This window comes from Pagrus pagrus (genome assembly GCF_965226575.1).
Source record: "Pagrus pagrus genome assembly, chromosome: 14".
Taxonomy (NCBI): Eukaryota; Metazoa; Chordata; class Actinopteri; order Spariformes; family Sparidae; genus Pagrus; species Pagrus pagrus.
The window spans coordinates 23,680,707-23,698,062 of NC_140198.1; the positions used below are offsets into that span (position 1 = coordinate 23,680,707).

The window sequence follows — 17,356 nt, forward strand, 5'->3', positions numbered from 1 at the left end:
CAGATGGCCCACTATATCTGAACGTCTCCAGAGTTTTGGAACGTCACGTGGTGCTCGGCAAAAATGGAAAAACACGTCTTTTATTCATAACAAATTAATCCGAAAATCACATACTAAAGGTCACCCATTGAAAAATGTGCAGTAAACAAGAAGTCAATCAATCAATTCAACTGTCACTTGACTTTTCAAGACCCTTCCTGTTCTATTTTGACCTCTTCAACATTAGCTCAACTTTCTGCAGTGACGTGGAAACCAAATAAAAGATCTCTTCCTTCAACTCAAAGGGAGGAAGTGCAGTGATTGTTTCAGGTGGCGAGGGTGGCTTTCTGTGTGGCTCTGCTCTACTTAACCCGGCCAGGCGGTGGGCTGACTATCAGCTTGTCACTTCAGCAAAATAGATCATTATATAAAGGATATAAAATGATTTGATGAACTGAGATACAGCTCAGGAACCTCACTGAATTGTTTCTGTATTCATTTCCCCATTTTTTTGAGGTAACACTTAATAAAATAACTAACAACTAAAGGAGATCCATCATGCCTTTTCATTTCTTTCCTGTCCATCAGTGTTATATCTGTTCTCGTGCATGTAAAAGATCCCTAAAGTTAAAAAGGTCAGCCAGCAACAGAAGCTCCTCCCTCCCACAGAAAACACTGCTCCTGAAACACCTCGTCAGTAGTCTCGCCTTTGAATATGTGACTTTGTGACATCACACTACATCACCATGTTGCACATTTGCATAATGTATGTCCAGCAGCTAGTTTGGCATGTAAGAATTAATTTAGCACAGCTGAGCTGTTGTTTATTTGGCAGTTTCTGTAAAGTGACAACTAATGTTTGTCTAACTTTGCAAATGTTTACTAAATACTGTGTTTTTCATACATATTATTTGGATGGCATTACAAAATTACTCAATAAATGGTTTGTAAAGCATTTTATTGCTTGTTAACAGTGAATTAACTATTAAATTGCCAATTAATGATGACTATTATAAAGTGTTACCATTTTGCTGTAAATGTGTTGTCATAGAAACATTATAAAGTAGACTGACCTGCTCTGTTTTGTCTAATGAAAAGCTTCACTCTGGTGTTATGCAAAGCAGGCAGGACAGTCTAATCATCTCAGTTTGAATATATTCAAAATAACAGCCAAATGAGTCCCAGGCTGAGGCCTAACTTTCTCTCCAGTTGACTCTCCTTCAGCCACTCCCTGAGTATACTGGTGAAATACAAAACACTGAGCAAATACAAAAGGTTATAGAGGACTAAAGCAATATAATTCATCAGCAGACAAGCTCTGCAAATGTGTGATTAAGACAAGCCGCTCTGGACTGTCATACACTTTATTTGTGATTTCGAGTCAGATCAGGTCACGAGGAACTTCACTTTAGTTGCTGAGCTGAAACCACTCCAGGCAGCGATGACATTATAAAGCATAAGGGTCTGTGCGGCAGTGGAACAGGGGCCGTGTTCCACTATAAACAACCTTTTTAAAGTAAGGAAAGGCTGATTTACATGAGGAAAAGTGAGCCCACACTGCAACATCCTGCAGTTACAACCCACGCCTGCTCTAAGAGCCTCTCACCAACAACAGTTAGAGAAGATATGTTGTGTCATATACATTTTTAGAGCAATTTTCCTACTTTCAGAAATAGCAACAGCAATTCCACCCCGAGACACCGGGGACATGCTGTAATAGATGGAAAAAAGTTATTATGCAGTCAGGATTCCCCCACTCCACCCCTCTCCGACCTCCACCACCCTCGGACTGCAACCAGGGTCACAGATTGAGGCGCTGCAGCAGAGACAGCTTTGATTGATAGTTTTGTTTTCAGCTGTGCTCTGTCTGTTCGCTCCACTGAAACCATATCATCACTGGGTGGAAAAGCCTGCAATACACATGTTTCCACATGAAAAGGGACCACTTACTAGGCTGGGGGATGTTCTGACAGGGGTGTAAAGCTGCCTAAAGCTAATGGAGCAGTCTATTAAGTGGCAATTTCCTGGCCTGTGTCCAATTTTGGTCTCAAATACTCATTTGAGAACCAAGATCAAGAACAAATAAGATGAAGGCCAGTGGCATTTTAATTAGCTGGGTCATACTTACAAAAGAGACGCAGGCGGCTAGCAGCAGGATCCTGACCAGGAGGTCCTCGAACTGCTCCACCACCAGCTCCCACAGGGACTTCCCTGAAATAGACAAAAACATGTTACACATCTGTGTGCATCACACGCAATTAAAAGGATGAGTTCACCCAAAACTGAAAATTCAGTCATCGACTCAGCCGCATGCAGATGGAAAGATAGATGAAGTTTCCTAGTCCACAAAACACTGTTTCCCGTAATCAACTAGCCACTTTATGTTTTCTTTCAATTGTTTGTTTTTTAAGTTTTAAAACCAACAAGTCCCCATCTACTTCAGTTCTTAAAAGAGAAGGCTATTTTGCTAGGGAAATGTTTTGTGGACTAAGAAACTTCACCCGACTTTCAATCTTTGGGGGGTAAGTAGATAATGGCTGAATTGCCATTTTTGGGTGAACTTATCCTTTAATGTCTGAGTCATGCACTGTTAGCAAGGAAAGTGTGTCCTTATAAGGGTGGAGAGGATATCTAAGATGTATTGACATTAGCTTCACAGCACTGATAAGCAGTTGAAAAGAAAGACAATCCCTGTATTTACAGAGACGTATGCTTGTGTGTCCATGAATGGAAAGCTGCAGTCGTGTGTGTACACTCCCAAAGTTTAGCCCTCGCTCTACATAAAAGAAAAGATCCTTGCTTGAGACACTTAATCAGGTAGTAAAGGGAGGAGGATCGCAGCTCCCTGGAAAAATCAATATTTACCTTCTTCAGCTGGGAGCTCTGTGGATGTCATACCACGGCGGTTGTAAAGGAATCGGATTGGCAGGCCAGCAAGGGTGGAGAGAAGAGGGTGGAGAGGGTGGAGAGGAGAGGGTGGAGGGTGGAGGAGAAAGACAAAGAGCAGTTAATACATTTGATTAACTCAGGCCGACTTTGAGACGCACAAACCGCTCTGCAGAATCATTCCTCTTGGTTATGATGATAATATGCTCGGTGCAGGGAGGTTTTCAAGCTGACTATTATCTGCCATGGAATTGTTACTGACTTGAATAACTACCGATCCAAGGCTACAAAATGCCACCGAGACAAATGATCCTTTATGGATTCTCGACTCAGGAGGTTTTAAATTCCACCTTCGGCGCCTTGTGTGCAGCTGCAGGCCAACAGTATCAACTCTGCTGCATAATGACCCTCTCAAACATTTTGTAATAACAAACGGCTTCATCAGACCCGACCGAGGCCTTTGATACCAATCTGACTGCTCATCTCCTGCTCCTGTAAAGGTTATGAAATCACAAATGGTTTCAAAACACCTGCGAGGCGGGACTCGATATATCTCCGATGAAGTGGATCGAGTGCTTCTTCGCATGATGAATATCTGAATATCTCAGTTGTGTCGGATCACATTTCTCTGTAATACAAATCCTATTTTCTATGAATGTTCAAACTTAATCTTGTAAGTTTTAATAAATCTTGTAGAGCGCAACTGATGAGTTTTATTATTGATTCATCCGTCCACTATTTACTGGATCAATCATTTGCTCCATATAATAACCCAAAGGCCTTGCTGGCATATTCAAAAAGATTATTTTGTTCTTCAGTCCTGGTCCTGAGGGCACCCTGCTCGTTTCCCTGCCCGAACAGACCTGATTCAAATTAATGGCTCTTCAGACTTCTGCAGCTTGAGGATGAGCTGATCATCTAAATCAGGTGTTGGAACAGGAAACATCGAAAACATGCAGGACAGGGGACCAGGACCAGGACCAGGACCAGGGTTGAACAGTCATAGAGCATTTGAGAGCTTTGACAGCTTGGAAGTTTTGACTTTTTGGGGTTTTTTGTATAAAGAAACCAGGGATGCACAATATGTATATGGATTTAGCTTTAGTTTAAGCACATCTGAGGGTGAGAACAGTGAAGATGCAGTGAGCAAAGATGTTAGAGTTAATATTGCATACCTCCAATAAGACTTGTTGTGTCTGTATGGCTGCCCTTCTTCTTCTTTACCGACTTTAAAAAGGCACATACTAGGGTTGTCACTTTATACTTAAAATTTGGGCATTCATTAGGACGTGGGGTTCATAAAAGCTCATATTCGATCTGTAAAAACCTGTCAGAAAGGCACAGTCTATAACAGCAATAGGCCTTTTGTTCTAGTTTGCCTTGTGATCCCTCAGAGGGTGCTCTAAAACCTCAACATCGGTAAACTCAGCTAACGTTAATGTTGTTATATTGTTTTGCCGTCCTGAGAGGCCAGTAATGACACCGAAACATCTGAGAAGCAGTGTGTGGTAGTAGAAAGATAAGGCTGTTTGTCGACTTCTGTGGAAATCTGCAGAATCACCAGCTAGCTTACCACCAAACCGAGGCAGTGAAGGCACCACAGCACCAGAAATGACTTTACCCACTTAGTCATTATATCCACATTACTGATGATTATTTACCAAAACTCTCTTTGCCATTAGGTTGATTCTCCAGTCAGTGCCCTTGACCAGAAGCACTGGCTAAGATCTGGAGTTAGTCCCCGGGTGCATACACACTGCCCACCGCTCCCTCGGGATGGGTTAAATGCAGAGTACCAGTCATATGTTATACATTGCATGATATGTGACTTAAATAAAGATTCCTCTTCTTCAACAATCAATATGAAATGCACTTTGAGGAGTTGTTAAAATCCTGAGAAATATCAGCCAGCCCTTGTGAGTTAGTTTGGATTGTTGCTCAGACAAAAACAAGCAATTTTCAGGTGTCATTTCTGTCTCTGGGTCGGTCGCCTAATTTTTAATTAGTTGGAAAATAAACGAAAGATTAAACGATGAAAAAGGCAGCATTTGTCAGCTTGTCCAGGCAACACTTTTTCTGAATCAGAAGTGTGGTGATGTCATTGATATTCATGCTGCAGCCTCGCTCTCCAAACTGTTGGAGTGCACCAGCTCCCCTCCTCCCTTCGCATCAGTATGTGGGTAAGCTCCCACAAAATGAACCAGAGAATGAAAACACATTGCTTTTTTCTCTTTTGCATCATCTTGTCATTTTTCATCTGTCATCTCAGAAGAAAAGCTGTATTTTTTGGGCATCTCATGGGCAACATGATCATCTTCTCCACTCTGATTTTATGACCAGAACATAACACCCACCACACACATGAGTCACTGGTCTGAGTAGAAAACACATCAGTCATATTCTAAAAACATTTCATTTGACAAGTACTGTTGATCAGTGTCACCACAATGAGACACCGGCGTGCTTAGTCACTGTCAGGTCCTCACCGAGTCCGACGCAAAGCCACAGCCGAACAGGTCCAATATAACAAACCGCATCCATCACAGCTGAGGATCTGGATGAGTGATCGTAGCACACGTCTGATCGGCAAATTTTCTGCTCGATTTTGCGCACTTGGCGGCCACGAAGTCTTGGTTTTGACATGATTTCCTTTTGGAAAAAGTGGCTTTTCTCCTTTAAGCAGTGGAAACCTTGTGTCCCTGCGCATGTTTTGACCGGACCGCGCTACACGAGTACCAAACGTGACCCAGTGGAAGGAGAGAGGGGCTGGAAAAGAGCAAAGGCCATGACGTGAACCTGAAGCCTCCTTCCAAAAACTAAAAAGCCCTGCAGCCACTCACTTTACACATGCCACTGGCAGAAAGAGGAATTATTTCACTTCCACAAACTTTTCCTGCAGAGACGAAAAAGCTGTTTGATAACTTTCTTAATTTGGTTTGTAATAAAACCAGAGGAGGAAAAATGGATTGCTGCGGTGCAAACCAGATTTAAAAGAACGCTGAAGTTCTTAAGTAGCCGTTAAAACACCTCCAGTCAAACCTCAGCTGAATTTCACAGGTTCTGCGTGAATTATTAGAAAACAACCTTCTTGATACGGCTGACCGTTGTGCAGAGGTCGTCTCTCATCCTCAGCCTGTTTAATAATAGCTGATGAGTCATTGAGAATAGCTTTCCTAACTTGCTGTCTGGAGGGTTTTCAGAGTTCAGGTTGGACACGGTTGAACTCACGGGGGACTTTTGGCTGCACTGCAGGCTGCAGAAATGTGGAGAAGTGGGTTCTGCTGTTTTCCATGCTCCACCAGTCTGACATAAGCCTGTTTCCCCATTACAGTGCCTCCCTGGTTGTATAATGTTTTTATGGCAGACAGGCTGGCTGGGACTCCAGGGCTCGAGACAAAGATGGACTGACTCAAAGGACAGACGCAAGGGGAAAGAGAGGGAGAGAGAGGGAGGGGAGGGGGAGGAGGGAGGGAAAGGGCTGGAGGTGTTGAACGGGGTTCCCCGGCTTCCCTCTGCCAAGGATTCCCTCGCAGTCATCTGGGCCGTGTCAACCCCAGGCTTGCCCAGGCACATTCCTGAACACTGACTTCACCTCTCTCTCCGTGTCCCCACAGCACCTCCCCCCGCCTCCTCCCTCCCGGCCCAGACAATGAATAAAAGAGCTTGTTTACGCGTCGCAGCAGAAAAAGCGAGCAGCGCCGAGCGGAGGGGAGACACTTCCTGGAGACGGTTGCCAACAACAGCGGGGAGCTGGTTTGTGTGTCCAGAGAGTCAGGAAGAAAAGCAGGAAAGTGGCCATCCATCTGCACTGCATCATAGGATCTGTGGATGAAGGAGCTCTGACTGCAAGCTCCGCTTTCTAGTCTGACCGAGTCCATTAACTAATTACGTCCCAGGTTATTGGGACCCCCAGTAAAGCTCACATCTGAGAGCGGTTAAACCGTATTAACGAGCCGGAGTTCAGGCCCTCTTGTGTAAACTACAAACATGAGAAAGTTTTCCGCCGTTACCATGGCGACTTGGCTCACGAAGGCTCCTTGAAAACAAGCGTTTCACAAGATAATGTGCCAGTGTCTGTCAAAATTCACCGAGAATAACTGTTATGCAATCAGCGGGGCCTTGATACAGCACGCTCTGACTGCAGGCATCAAAAACCCCACACATTCTGATGTGAACAGGCTCATTCTCGAGCCTCCGCAGGCTGCTAATACATAGTTAGCATGCAGGCGAGCAGACACACCTCCGAATAAACAGCTTAGCAGACAGCTGGTTAAGTGCGAGCAGCAGTAGAGTGGGTGCATGGAGCTACAGTAGTCAGACTTCAGTAAGTAGCTGCAGCTCCAGGATCTCCCTCCATCCACTAACCGTGAGGATGTAAAACAGGCTATAAATACAATGATGAGGCAACCCCTAATGACATCTACTATAGCCTCCTATATCCGCTCACTCTGCTAATGTATTCCCCCACCGGAAAAAGGTCTGAATGCATTAACCGTATCAAATGTGAATTATAAATGTAAGCCCATTCTCCTCCCTAACCTCATTATCTCTGCTCCTCAGAAGACGTCGCAGGTAAATGCAGGGGAGACGTCTGCAGTCTGACGGTCCATGTTTCCTTCATTTACATAACTGTCAACAGAGGGGTTTCCTCCTCTGAGGAAGTCATACGCAACCATGTCAAGTGGGTGGGTGTCAGCAGCTATCTTTAAGAGCCCCGCCGAACAGAACAGAACAGGATCAGAGGAGGAAGTGGTACCAAGTCACTAATCGCTCCTCTGCAGCGTAATGAAACAAGGACACGGAGCCCTGACATGCAGCTACTCTTCAGTCATTACAGGCCCTGAAGCTCTCGCACTGGATTAAAGCTGCTGTGCTTTAACACAAGGATCAAATAAAACAGGACTCGTGTCTCGTTTCCACATAGTTTATAGTTATAGTTAGGTCTGTAATTAACAGTTAGGAGTAACTGAAATGTGGAGTAATGCGTTTCTTTACAGGTGGATGGAAACACCACCACTAACATTATGATACTTTTCTGTTTTGATAGCTAGACAAAAACAGCCCAATAATGCGTGGAAACAAATGCCTCCCACTTGTGTAGCCACTGTTGTGAAATATGTTGCACTCTCTATATATTTTATACAACTAGCATGCTAAAAATGCTATATATTACTATATATTACATTGAACATTTCCCTAGAACAAATGTATAAATGGAGCTATATCACGTTCATCAATCGGTTAGCTAATTTATTTATGCTAACTTCTTGTGGAACACAGTGCATACGACCGGTCCGGAAAAGTTATTTTTTATGATAAGGCAGATTTCAGACCGTAAAAAACAATGAAACATGCTCACAAAGATGATGCTAACACACCGATGTTCAGCAGGTATAATGTTAACCAAGTTCATCATCTTAGTTTAGTTACTAGCATGCTAACATTTGCTAATAAGCACTATATTCAAAGTATAACTGAGGCTGATGGAACCTGTTAATTTTGACCTGGTAATGTCCGCAACAGCCAGGCCAGCGACATGCACGGTGAAAATGGCAAGTTACCCAGTCCCTAAACTGGTTGCTAACAGTAGCCTACCAACGGAAACAAGCTAGCAGCTGTAACCTTTTGTTTGCAGGTAGCCTTCTTAGCCATTTTAATACCCACACTCACAGCCCTGTGGATTTTTAGGTATGCAAGACTACCAGAGCAAAAAACAGTTACTTTAAACTACTACAATTGTTCTGGAATAATTAAACTGCCATTAGATTTATTTGGAAAGTATTTATACAATGTCACAAAAGCTTGTCTTGTTACTCCTAATTTGCTTACAACAGGGTCAAATGGGATTGCAAAAAGTCGAACCAGGGTTCTTCAGTCCTGGTCCTCGGGGTCCTGCCCTGCATGTTTTAGATGTTTCCTGCTCCCACACACCTGATTCAAATGATCAGCTCGTCATCAAGCTCTGCTGAAGCCTGATAACGACCCGCTCATTTGATTCAGGTGTGCTGGAGCAGGGAAACATCTAACAAGTGCAGGGCAGGACCCCGAGGACCCGGGTTGAAAAACACTAAACCATAAACCACAGTAGATTTTCTCAAGTCTCAATCTGCAGAAACTTTTCCCGACTAACATAAGTTAAATGTTTAAAACCTGCTGACACATCCGGACTCCCAAGCTGAAATGACTTTGACTTTTTCATAGTGTTGCATGCTCTGGACAAAGAAGTGAATTGAGAGTTTAATTCCAAACGGGCGACAGAGAAGACACCCAGAGCGCAGAGGGATGATGAGATGTCCTGCTCATCATAACTGATATTATTTTGGCTGCTTTGTATGATCAACTGACCGGCCTGTAATTGTCTCCATGCTGGGCACACAGAGAGGAAACACCATCAACTGTCGGAGCTGCGCTGAGATAAGTTCTTTTGTGAGACTGTCGTGTCAGAGACAGAGAATTAGTTTCAAAGTGGCGATTTTATCTTTTCGAGCCAATTAGGACAGAAAATGACATGAGATTCAGCTCAGTGGCTGCAGCGGCCGCCTATTGGCTGGGCTGTTTCTGCCGTCATCAGGCTGTGGTCAGGGAAAAAGAGACTGGATTTTTCCTCAGGATGTTGCACAGGATAGGGCATGCTGAACTCAAACTGCACCATCACTCTCATATCCATCCTGAGAGAGCATCTACGACACCTACCGAAAAATACCAAACCGTATCTTTCCGAGCAGCCTGTTCTTGACTGCTTAATGTTGAAATCAACACATTTACGTCGGTCTGATATGAAATTCCATCTGCCACAAACAGCGTAGGTTATCTGAGCCGTGACAGTAACACTTCTGACTATTCTGAGCAAATGATCAAACATCTGCGTAGATTAAAGTTTTGATAAACACAGCAAATGAGTGCCTTTGCTCCACATTTGCCACTCACGTTATGATGCGTGGCAGAGGAAGAGGAAGAGGGCTTGTCAACAGAGCAGGACATGCATGAGGTGATTAGCACAGAGCCGATATCTCGTCAGGGCTCCAGGCTTCCTCTTTAAGGTCACAGCTGTGCGAGGAGCCATTTTTTGAACATCCCAACAGGCTAGCGGGGAGGATGGCACCCGGCCACCCAGTAGCCAATTGCAGAAGCCGAACGCGGTGAAAAATAGTCAGCAATCCCCCTGAAACAGCAGACTGAGATATCTGTGTTACCACCGTGCTATTTATAGGCTTTATTCTGGGTTTAGAAACCAGAGCGACACTTTTATCCAATCAAATGCCAGGTTCAGTGCAACTTTACTGATCTGAGGCCTGCAGTAATGGAGGCCGCTGTGAAAATAGTACAAATTTAAAAAAGTGGGACTATTTATGAAACGATTAGAGGAAATTTACACATACACCCACTAACAGGAGACGTATATGTGACTGTGAAGTATGGTGTGACAAACTGCACTTTTAGGATCCCTATACTGAATTACATTCCTCTTTGATGTGCCAAAATGATATTAAAGGATAAGTCTGGTGAACAATCATGTTTGGGTACCCAAAGTAAGGCTTATTGTATTTCTGAGTGCCATAGAGCTCCACTGTTGTCCAAAAATGATTAAACAGACGTGAGTGAGTCGTGATGTTGCATCACATTATTACGATGAACCAGGCACTTGAATTTTTTTGTGTTTTTTAAAGTTGATGCAATATGCACTGTCCTGCAGCTGTGAATGGACACGAGCGCACTACATCCGCAGCTGAAAATAGTCCCAAATAAATGCACCATTTAGTCCTGTTTGAGTGGCCTTTGCTATAAACAACAGTGCCTAATTGTTTTATGAAATGATTAACCCTTTAAAAAAGTAAGTAAGTATATATTTAAGACCCGTTTTTGAAGCTTTAAATCTTCAATCTGACATATGCCCTTGGGGCCGAGTCTGCCGTATAGTATACAGAAGTTGGAAAGTACTGAGAGACACACTAACATGTTTTGCCTACAACAACAAAAGTAGAGAATAAGCCCAGCCTTATCCCTAAAGCTTTGAAAGCTTCATATCTTAACTTTGCCATGTTGTCCTAAAAAGTCAATTTACTCTGTAATGTCATTCCAAACTCTCTGACAGGTGATGTTATGAGGCATTCATGATGTTAAAGTCCCCCTGCAGTCAAAAACGTCTGTTTCTTTTTGCTCCGACAGTTCGATGTTTGAGCTTCCCTGTGCAGAGTTTGACATTTGAAGGCTGTTTTCACATTAATCTGACCGAAGTGTAAATGTTCTCTGTGCTCATTGGAAATGTTTAGAGGTGGGGCTTACCATCATTGTAAGTGTGATATGAAAACTCCAGCCTCCAGCGCACACTGAGAATGACTTCACAGTGAAGTCTGAGACAACTTGTATACAGCAGTTAAACTTGTGAACTGAAAAATATCTGCATATTCATATATTCTGAAAGGTTAATGAAGGCGAAGACGTAGGAGCCATTTTGTAAGGATTTTAAAGTTTCTATTTTTTTTTGGATGCCAAAATAAATAAATATATAAAAAATAAATGGTGGGAATCTTACTAGATAATGTCACAACTTTTTTGCCACACCTTAAATTTGAAAAAAAATATTTTCAATGTTATCTTAGTGAGGAATCTAAAACCATGAGGAGGAACTGATCATGAGATAACTCATCTTGAGGTGTAAAAATCCTGTATCTTTTAAAAATGATCTGAAAATGTGTGGCTGGTTTGAAAACAGTATCAACACGAACCTGTTTAAATAAGAGAAGAGAAAGAATCTGGATAAAAAACTACAATGACTTCTACAGTTTATCCAAGAACTCATGATGAAATCAAAACGATAAAATAACAAGATACTTAGAACAGAAAGCAGAAGATAACCGTCATGTCTCTTCACGTCATCTTTCTGTTTGGACACTGTGGCGTCTGCACTCGTCTCTGAACAGGTTTATCCATCACATCCAACCATGTGACTCTTCCACTATCCTACCAGCTCATTACACTGTACACACAACTCATCCCTCTATATGTATCTAGATCACCTCATGTTCACTTACCAGTATGGCCTGAAGGCAGACATAGTACAACATATGCTTTGTGTACACACAGCCTCCCCTCCCCGAAACACAAACACTTTTAACGACACGTCTCCCGAGTGGACCGGGCCGTGTTGTGGCGGAGCGGCCGGGGCAGCAGACGGCAGCGACAGTGCGTTAGAGTCCGGTGACTCAACGGCACCTCGCCATAAGGGCATGATGGTGAGTGACAGATGCAGAGGTGGGAGGGAAGAAGGCACACAAGTGACAAGCTCGAACAGGATCACAGCTCCTTTGAAGGCAGCTGGGCAGGCACACACAGAGCCCACTAGAAGAGGGAAGTGACTCAACACCCAGAGGACTTCAAATGACTTTTTCTACAACTTAACCCTCCTTCCTCAGCCCACACAACTCCAACGCTGTTACCACAATTTAACTCCCGACTGGACAATTTTTTAAGCACAAGTGACAGTTAAGTGGAAGCCGACGACCGCTGATTGAGGAGTGTACTGCAGCGTTCGGTCTAGATAGTGTCGGTGTGGAGGAGGAGGAGGAGGAGGAGGAGCAGGAAGCCGCTCTCTCGTATTTCAAACGCAAGAGCGAGTAAGTCAGGCTGCTTTTATGTCAAGTTGCAGAACAGGAAGAGAAACAACACAGAGTGAGGTTCCACTAGAGGAAGTTGTAATTATTATTCGTGGCAGAAACTAGAGTGAGGAAAGTTCACCAAGATTGCATCATTTTACCGAGAAAGGCATCATCTGATCATCCCAAACAGCGACGTCACACACTCCCGGGGCCGCATCAGTGACAGAAAACAGAACACCTTTCAGATACCGGAGACTTATTGCATTTCCACTTTAGCAAAACAACACCACATGTCTAATAATCAGATCAATGAAGTAAAATTGAGTCGATGAGATGAACAGAAGCTCAGTGGAGCTCGTGTGCAGGAAGCTGCTGGGTTCGTGTGATCGCCTCTGACTTCGCTGAGAGCTTTGGTACCATTTTGTGGCTGAATGTCAACATCTGTATCCAACTATGGACACTGTGTCACGATGGTGCAATGACAAGTATTGCGAGGTTGTTTAACCTGAATGTGTTGCGCAACTGTACCCTCCTGGAGGGAGTGTCGAGAGACACAAGCAGGACTCGCTTTAATGTTCTTTGATTAATAAGGCCTCTCATATAAAACTACTTTGAAATTCTTAAGGTGTCAGGAACTTGGGCTTTGATTGTGAGATTAAAAGGCACAAAAATCCACTCAAATGTTAAAAAAAGGAAGAGGAATCAATAAATTAGCAGCTCCTGTGACACCCCTTCACCTGTGCGTCAGCTCCTTTGAAAATAGAAAAAGAAAAATGGCTGTCTGGGCCCCCCTCACCCCTCCTCAGAAGAGAAAGATGATTGCTCATGAGGACAATATGCCCTTTTACTGACACCTTCTAAAGCTGAACCCACTGCGCCTTTGAATCCGGGGCTGTGAGTGCACAGGACACGATCATCAGACACGGCGCAAGCTGTAACAGCACAAACATTCTTGGTGCACCCACACACACACACACACACACACACACACACACACACACACACACAGAAAGAGTGTGTGTGTGAAAGAGAGAGAGAGAGAGAGAGAGAGAGAGAGAGAGAGAGAGAGAGAGAGAGAGAGAGAGAGGCCTGCAACTTCCTCTACTACATTAGAACCGACTTCTTCACAATGAAAGTGATAAACTGTCTTGTCAATTGAGGTGACTGATATAGTCAGCAGTAAATTAGCTGGATTTCTTGAGTGTGAATGTGTGTGTGTGTGTGTGTGTGTGTGTGTGTGTGTGTGTGTGTGTGTGTGTGTGTGTATCTTGCAAATAAAAAGGCGCTGCTGGTGGACCATGAATGAAAGGTGTGAATAAAAGTTCAGCTGTGAAAGACTGTCCAGATGTGGCGGCTAAGCTCATTTTCCAACATCTCAGAAAGGGATCAGAAACTGTGACGCCGCTCAGCTGGGTTTTTACTGTCGCAGCGCATGAAAGCGCCAAAGCTTCGACACCGTTCACCTGCCTTTACTCTCTGTGTAGCAATGAAAGGCAACATTTTAAGTGCTTTCGTACGTTTGCATTATGAGAGGCAAGAATCTTTAGAACAAGGTCAAATCAATGAGATCCCTTCCTGATGAGACTTTCTCACCATTCTGCCGTTAAAAAGGAATTAATGAGAGCGCTCAGCTTTAGGTTTGAATGGATGATATAAGAGTGAAAGCCCAAAACTAGGCCAGAACATCTGACCTCAATGCGGTTTCACCACATTTTCTACTTCCAAGTCGTCTACAGAAGTAACGAGGCTCGACTCTTGTCGTGTTTTAATTGAGCAGCTAACAGACACTTCTCAGATGCTGTGACGAAACCCCCTCATCCATCCCACTGAACCAGAGGCCGACGGAGCATGTTAACCTCCCCTCTCCCGCGGAGGAGTGTGATGTCTGAGTCAAACATGTCACATCGCCCCCCCCCCCATCGCATGTCAACGCCTCCTCCTCCTCCTGCGGACACTCGGAGCAGCGTGCAGGCTGTGAACTGACAGCAGATCATGTCAATTCCACCTCCTTCTTGCCTTCGCTGACTGCGTGAGCGCAGCCGAGATGTTGCTGATTTAGGTTAATGAGCCTGCCGATAATGAGATCCAGCTAACTACGCCTCAGAGTGAAACGCCGTGCGCGATGTGGGGTGAGCATACCACCCGCAAACGGACGCTCCCTGGAACAAAACACCCCGGCTCACACAGAGTGGAGTCCTCACAGTCAACTACAGAGTCTGCGGTTTGTGAGCAGAGGGGAAGGAGCCGTTTAGCAGCCGTACATCACTCTGCAGTGACATGCACTAAAATAGTAAACAAACCCGAGCCAATTTAATGCTGGTTTTTCCCCTTTTTTGGCCCATGAGTGGATGACCCCTATATATTCATCCCCAAATAGAAAAAAAAAAGGGTATCCCCTCCCCTCCGGCGTTTATCTGCAACGCGCTCTCGCACAAGGCAGGAAGTTCACAGCTAAAAGCGAAAGAGATGCTATCTGTGGCAAGACGTTGCTTTTTTTCCATGAAGTCATCACAAGCCCCTGGGTAGAGTGGCTGGCTGCAACAAAAGGGCTACTGTTCGACTGGCACAATGTGCCGCCCTGCTCCACACAGCTCGGCCACACATGCAAATGACAGGCCAGGAGGGAAAGGTGTGGTGGTGTCAGGTCCGAGCTCGGCACGAAAAACACTCATCAGACACCAGCTGGGTGTAAGAGATGGTGGAGGCTTCATCGCCTGATAAATAGCTTGCACTGACACCATTTTCAAAAATACAGGCTGATGAGCTCTATCACAGTCAAAGTTTGATTTCAATTGACTCCACACGTCCACTCCCCCTGTTTTATCTTGTCATTTGAACTGGAAAGTGTCCGGGCCACGTGTGGAACAACTGTTGAAAGTGAAAACAGGTTGTTCAAGATTTTCTGTTTCATTATCTGCAACACCTCATCTCCTTCTTCCACTCCAGCAGCCTGAGCCTGCCTGCTCTGCACTTCCTGATCCCTGCATGTCAGCCTGGGATGTCTGTCTCCACACACACACACACACACACACACACACACACACACACACAGATATGCACACATACACACACAGCAGCAGTACATTACTGTGTCAATAGTTAGTGAGGGAGGGCTGCAGGGTTTGTTTTCCCAGGAGAATAAAGCTTTCTTTGGAGAACTTGTTTGAAAGGAGAGCTGACATGAAGCAACCTGGGTATAAAAAAAAAAAAAGGTGGCTGTGGGTGAATCATTCCAATCAATCCAGAGTTTAATTAAGCTTTATTTGCACCCTCGTCCAGCTGTGACTCAACTTTAACTAGTCTGATACGCAGTGCACTACTCCAATACAGGCATGTGCATCAATGAACGCTCCCCAACGTTTCCACTGACTGTGCGCCACAGGGAATATGGTTGTTTTGTTTCATTTACGCGCACGATTCGCACCGACCGACCTCACATATAACGGCAGCGGTCGGGATTTCCTGGCACATGAATCGATGCGGGCTGTAATGCGCAGCGGGTCTCACCTCAACATTCAAAGATGCAAAAACGTATGCAAGGCAGAAAACTACTCACCGTTCGGTCCATATTTCTCTAGGTGGACTTTGACTTGCTCCAGAGTCAGCCCGGTGTTCTCGTTCACACCGAAGTTGTCTAAAACTTCGGTCGCAGATTTAGTGTGCGCATTTTCCATCTTGCCGGAGCGGAGGGGGGCTTAGATGATCAGGTCGAAATGCATGTAGTTGAGAAACATCTACTGTGGCAATCGGGGAGGGAGCGCGGGGGGTGGAGGGGGGGTCGAAGCAGCAGTAATTTCCACCGATGGACGCTGAGGCTGCGGAGAGTCGCTCGGCGTGCTCTGTCACCTGTCCCCCCTGAAGAAAAAACCTCCGGGTCCGCGGTACGCACGCTGCTGTAGCTCTGTTGATCGACTGCCGCTGCTACTTCATCTCCATCTGAAGGTGTGCTGTGTGTGTGCCGGGGCGGACCGCCTCTCGGCCGCTGAGCACTCCCTCCTGCGCTCCCATTGGCTGCGCGCACCTGAGCGGAGGGTTCAGCCGCCTCGGGCACCTTCCCTCCAAACGGGACGCGCACGGCCCCGTCAGGCCTCCTGTGCGCGCGTCGTGCTGCAGGTTGTTAACTCGCAGACAGGTTATGGTTAATGCTGCCGAGTGACGTCATTTTATTGCTCCTTATAGGGGAATCATCTCGAGTTCAGACGCAGGCAGCCGCGCATCAGCGCCCCCGCAGCTGGGGGAGACGCAGTGCCTTGCTCAAGGACACGGTTAACGCGGCGGTTTCACGCCCATCAGCACCCAGACCGCTGTGTGTTATGAGGGAGCCAGTGCAGAGCAGCAGTACTAGTTGCATGTTAATGGATTTTAAAGTATTTTCATCGCTTTTTTTTGTTACTTTCAGCCCTGAGGCCACTTAAAGGATGAGTTCACCCCCAAAATGAAAACTCGGTCATTATGTTGATGAATGTAGCTGGCACGGAGGTAGTTTCACCTCTCATCCAACAGCATCCTACAATGCTGTACTGGGTTCCCTCCCCAGACAGCTTAACAACCATTCACACCTGGGCTCACCTCGGCTAACCGGTTGGGTCAACGACCAACAAGTGGCCCTAAGGACTCTGAAACTCAGAGCTTACACGTGTCCTTAATGACTCTGTAAGCACACTCCCACACAGAGGTTAAAAGCCTGAAACTCCCCTCCAGTTACTTAGAACTGAAGAAGCCTCTTGGATGAGAGGTGAAACGTCTTCAAGAAACTGAAACAAGTCCAGTTGCCTACGATACAGCACTAAGTCATTATCTACTCGCCCCAGTGCTGAAGGAAAGTCAGGTGAAGTCTACAAAATATTTCTGTAGCCTCACAGTTAAACAGTGTTACAGCACTCTCCTATAAGGAA

The 17,356-nt window shown here is 45.1% G+C and overlaps 1 protein-coding gene across 2 annotated transcripts in view; it reads right to left on the minus strand.

Moving 5' to 3' along the window:
* The window catches only part of atp2a3 (ATPase sarcoplasmic/endoplasmic reticulum Ca2+ transporting 3), a 47,190-nt gene extending 30,694 nt beyond the window's left edge, over positions 1-16,496 (minus strand). Inside the window, exons 1-3 of one of the 2 annotated variants that reach the window (XM_084373763.1) lie at positions 16,018-16,496; positions 2,845-2,862; positions 2,108-2,190 (exon numbers count right to left, since the gene is read on the minus strand). In XM_084373763.1, coding sequence (XP_084229889.1) covers positions 2,108-2,190; positions 2,845-2,862; positions 16,018-16,135 — 219 coding nt within the window. In that variant the 5' untranslated portion in view covers positions 16,136-16,496. The remainder of the gene's footprint in view (positions 1-2,107; positions 2,191-2,844; positions 2,863-16,017) is intronic. The other variant, XM_084373762.1, reaches the window with a different exon arrangement.
* Positions 16,497-17,356: the final 860 nt, after the last annotated feature.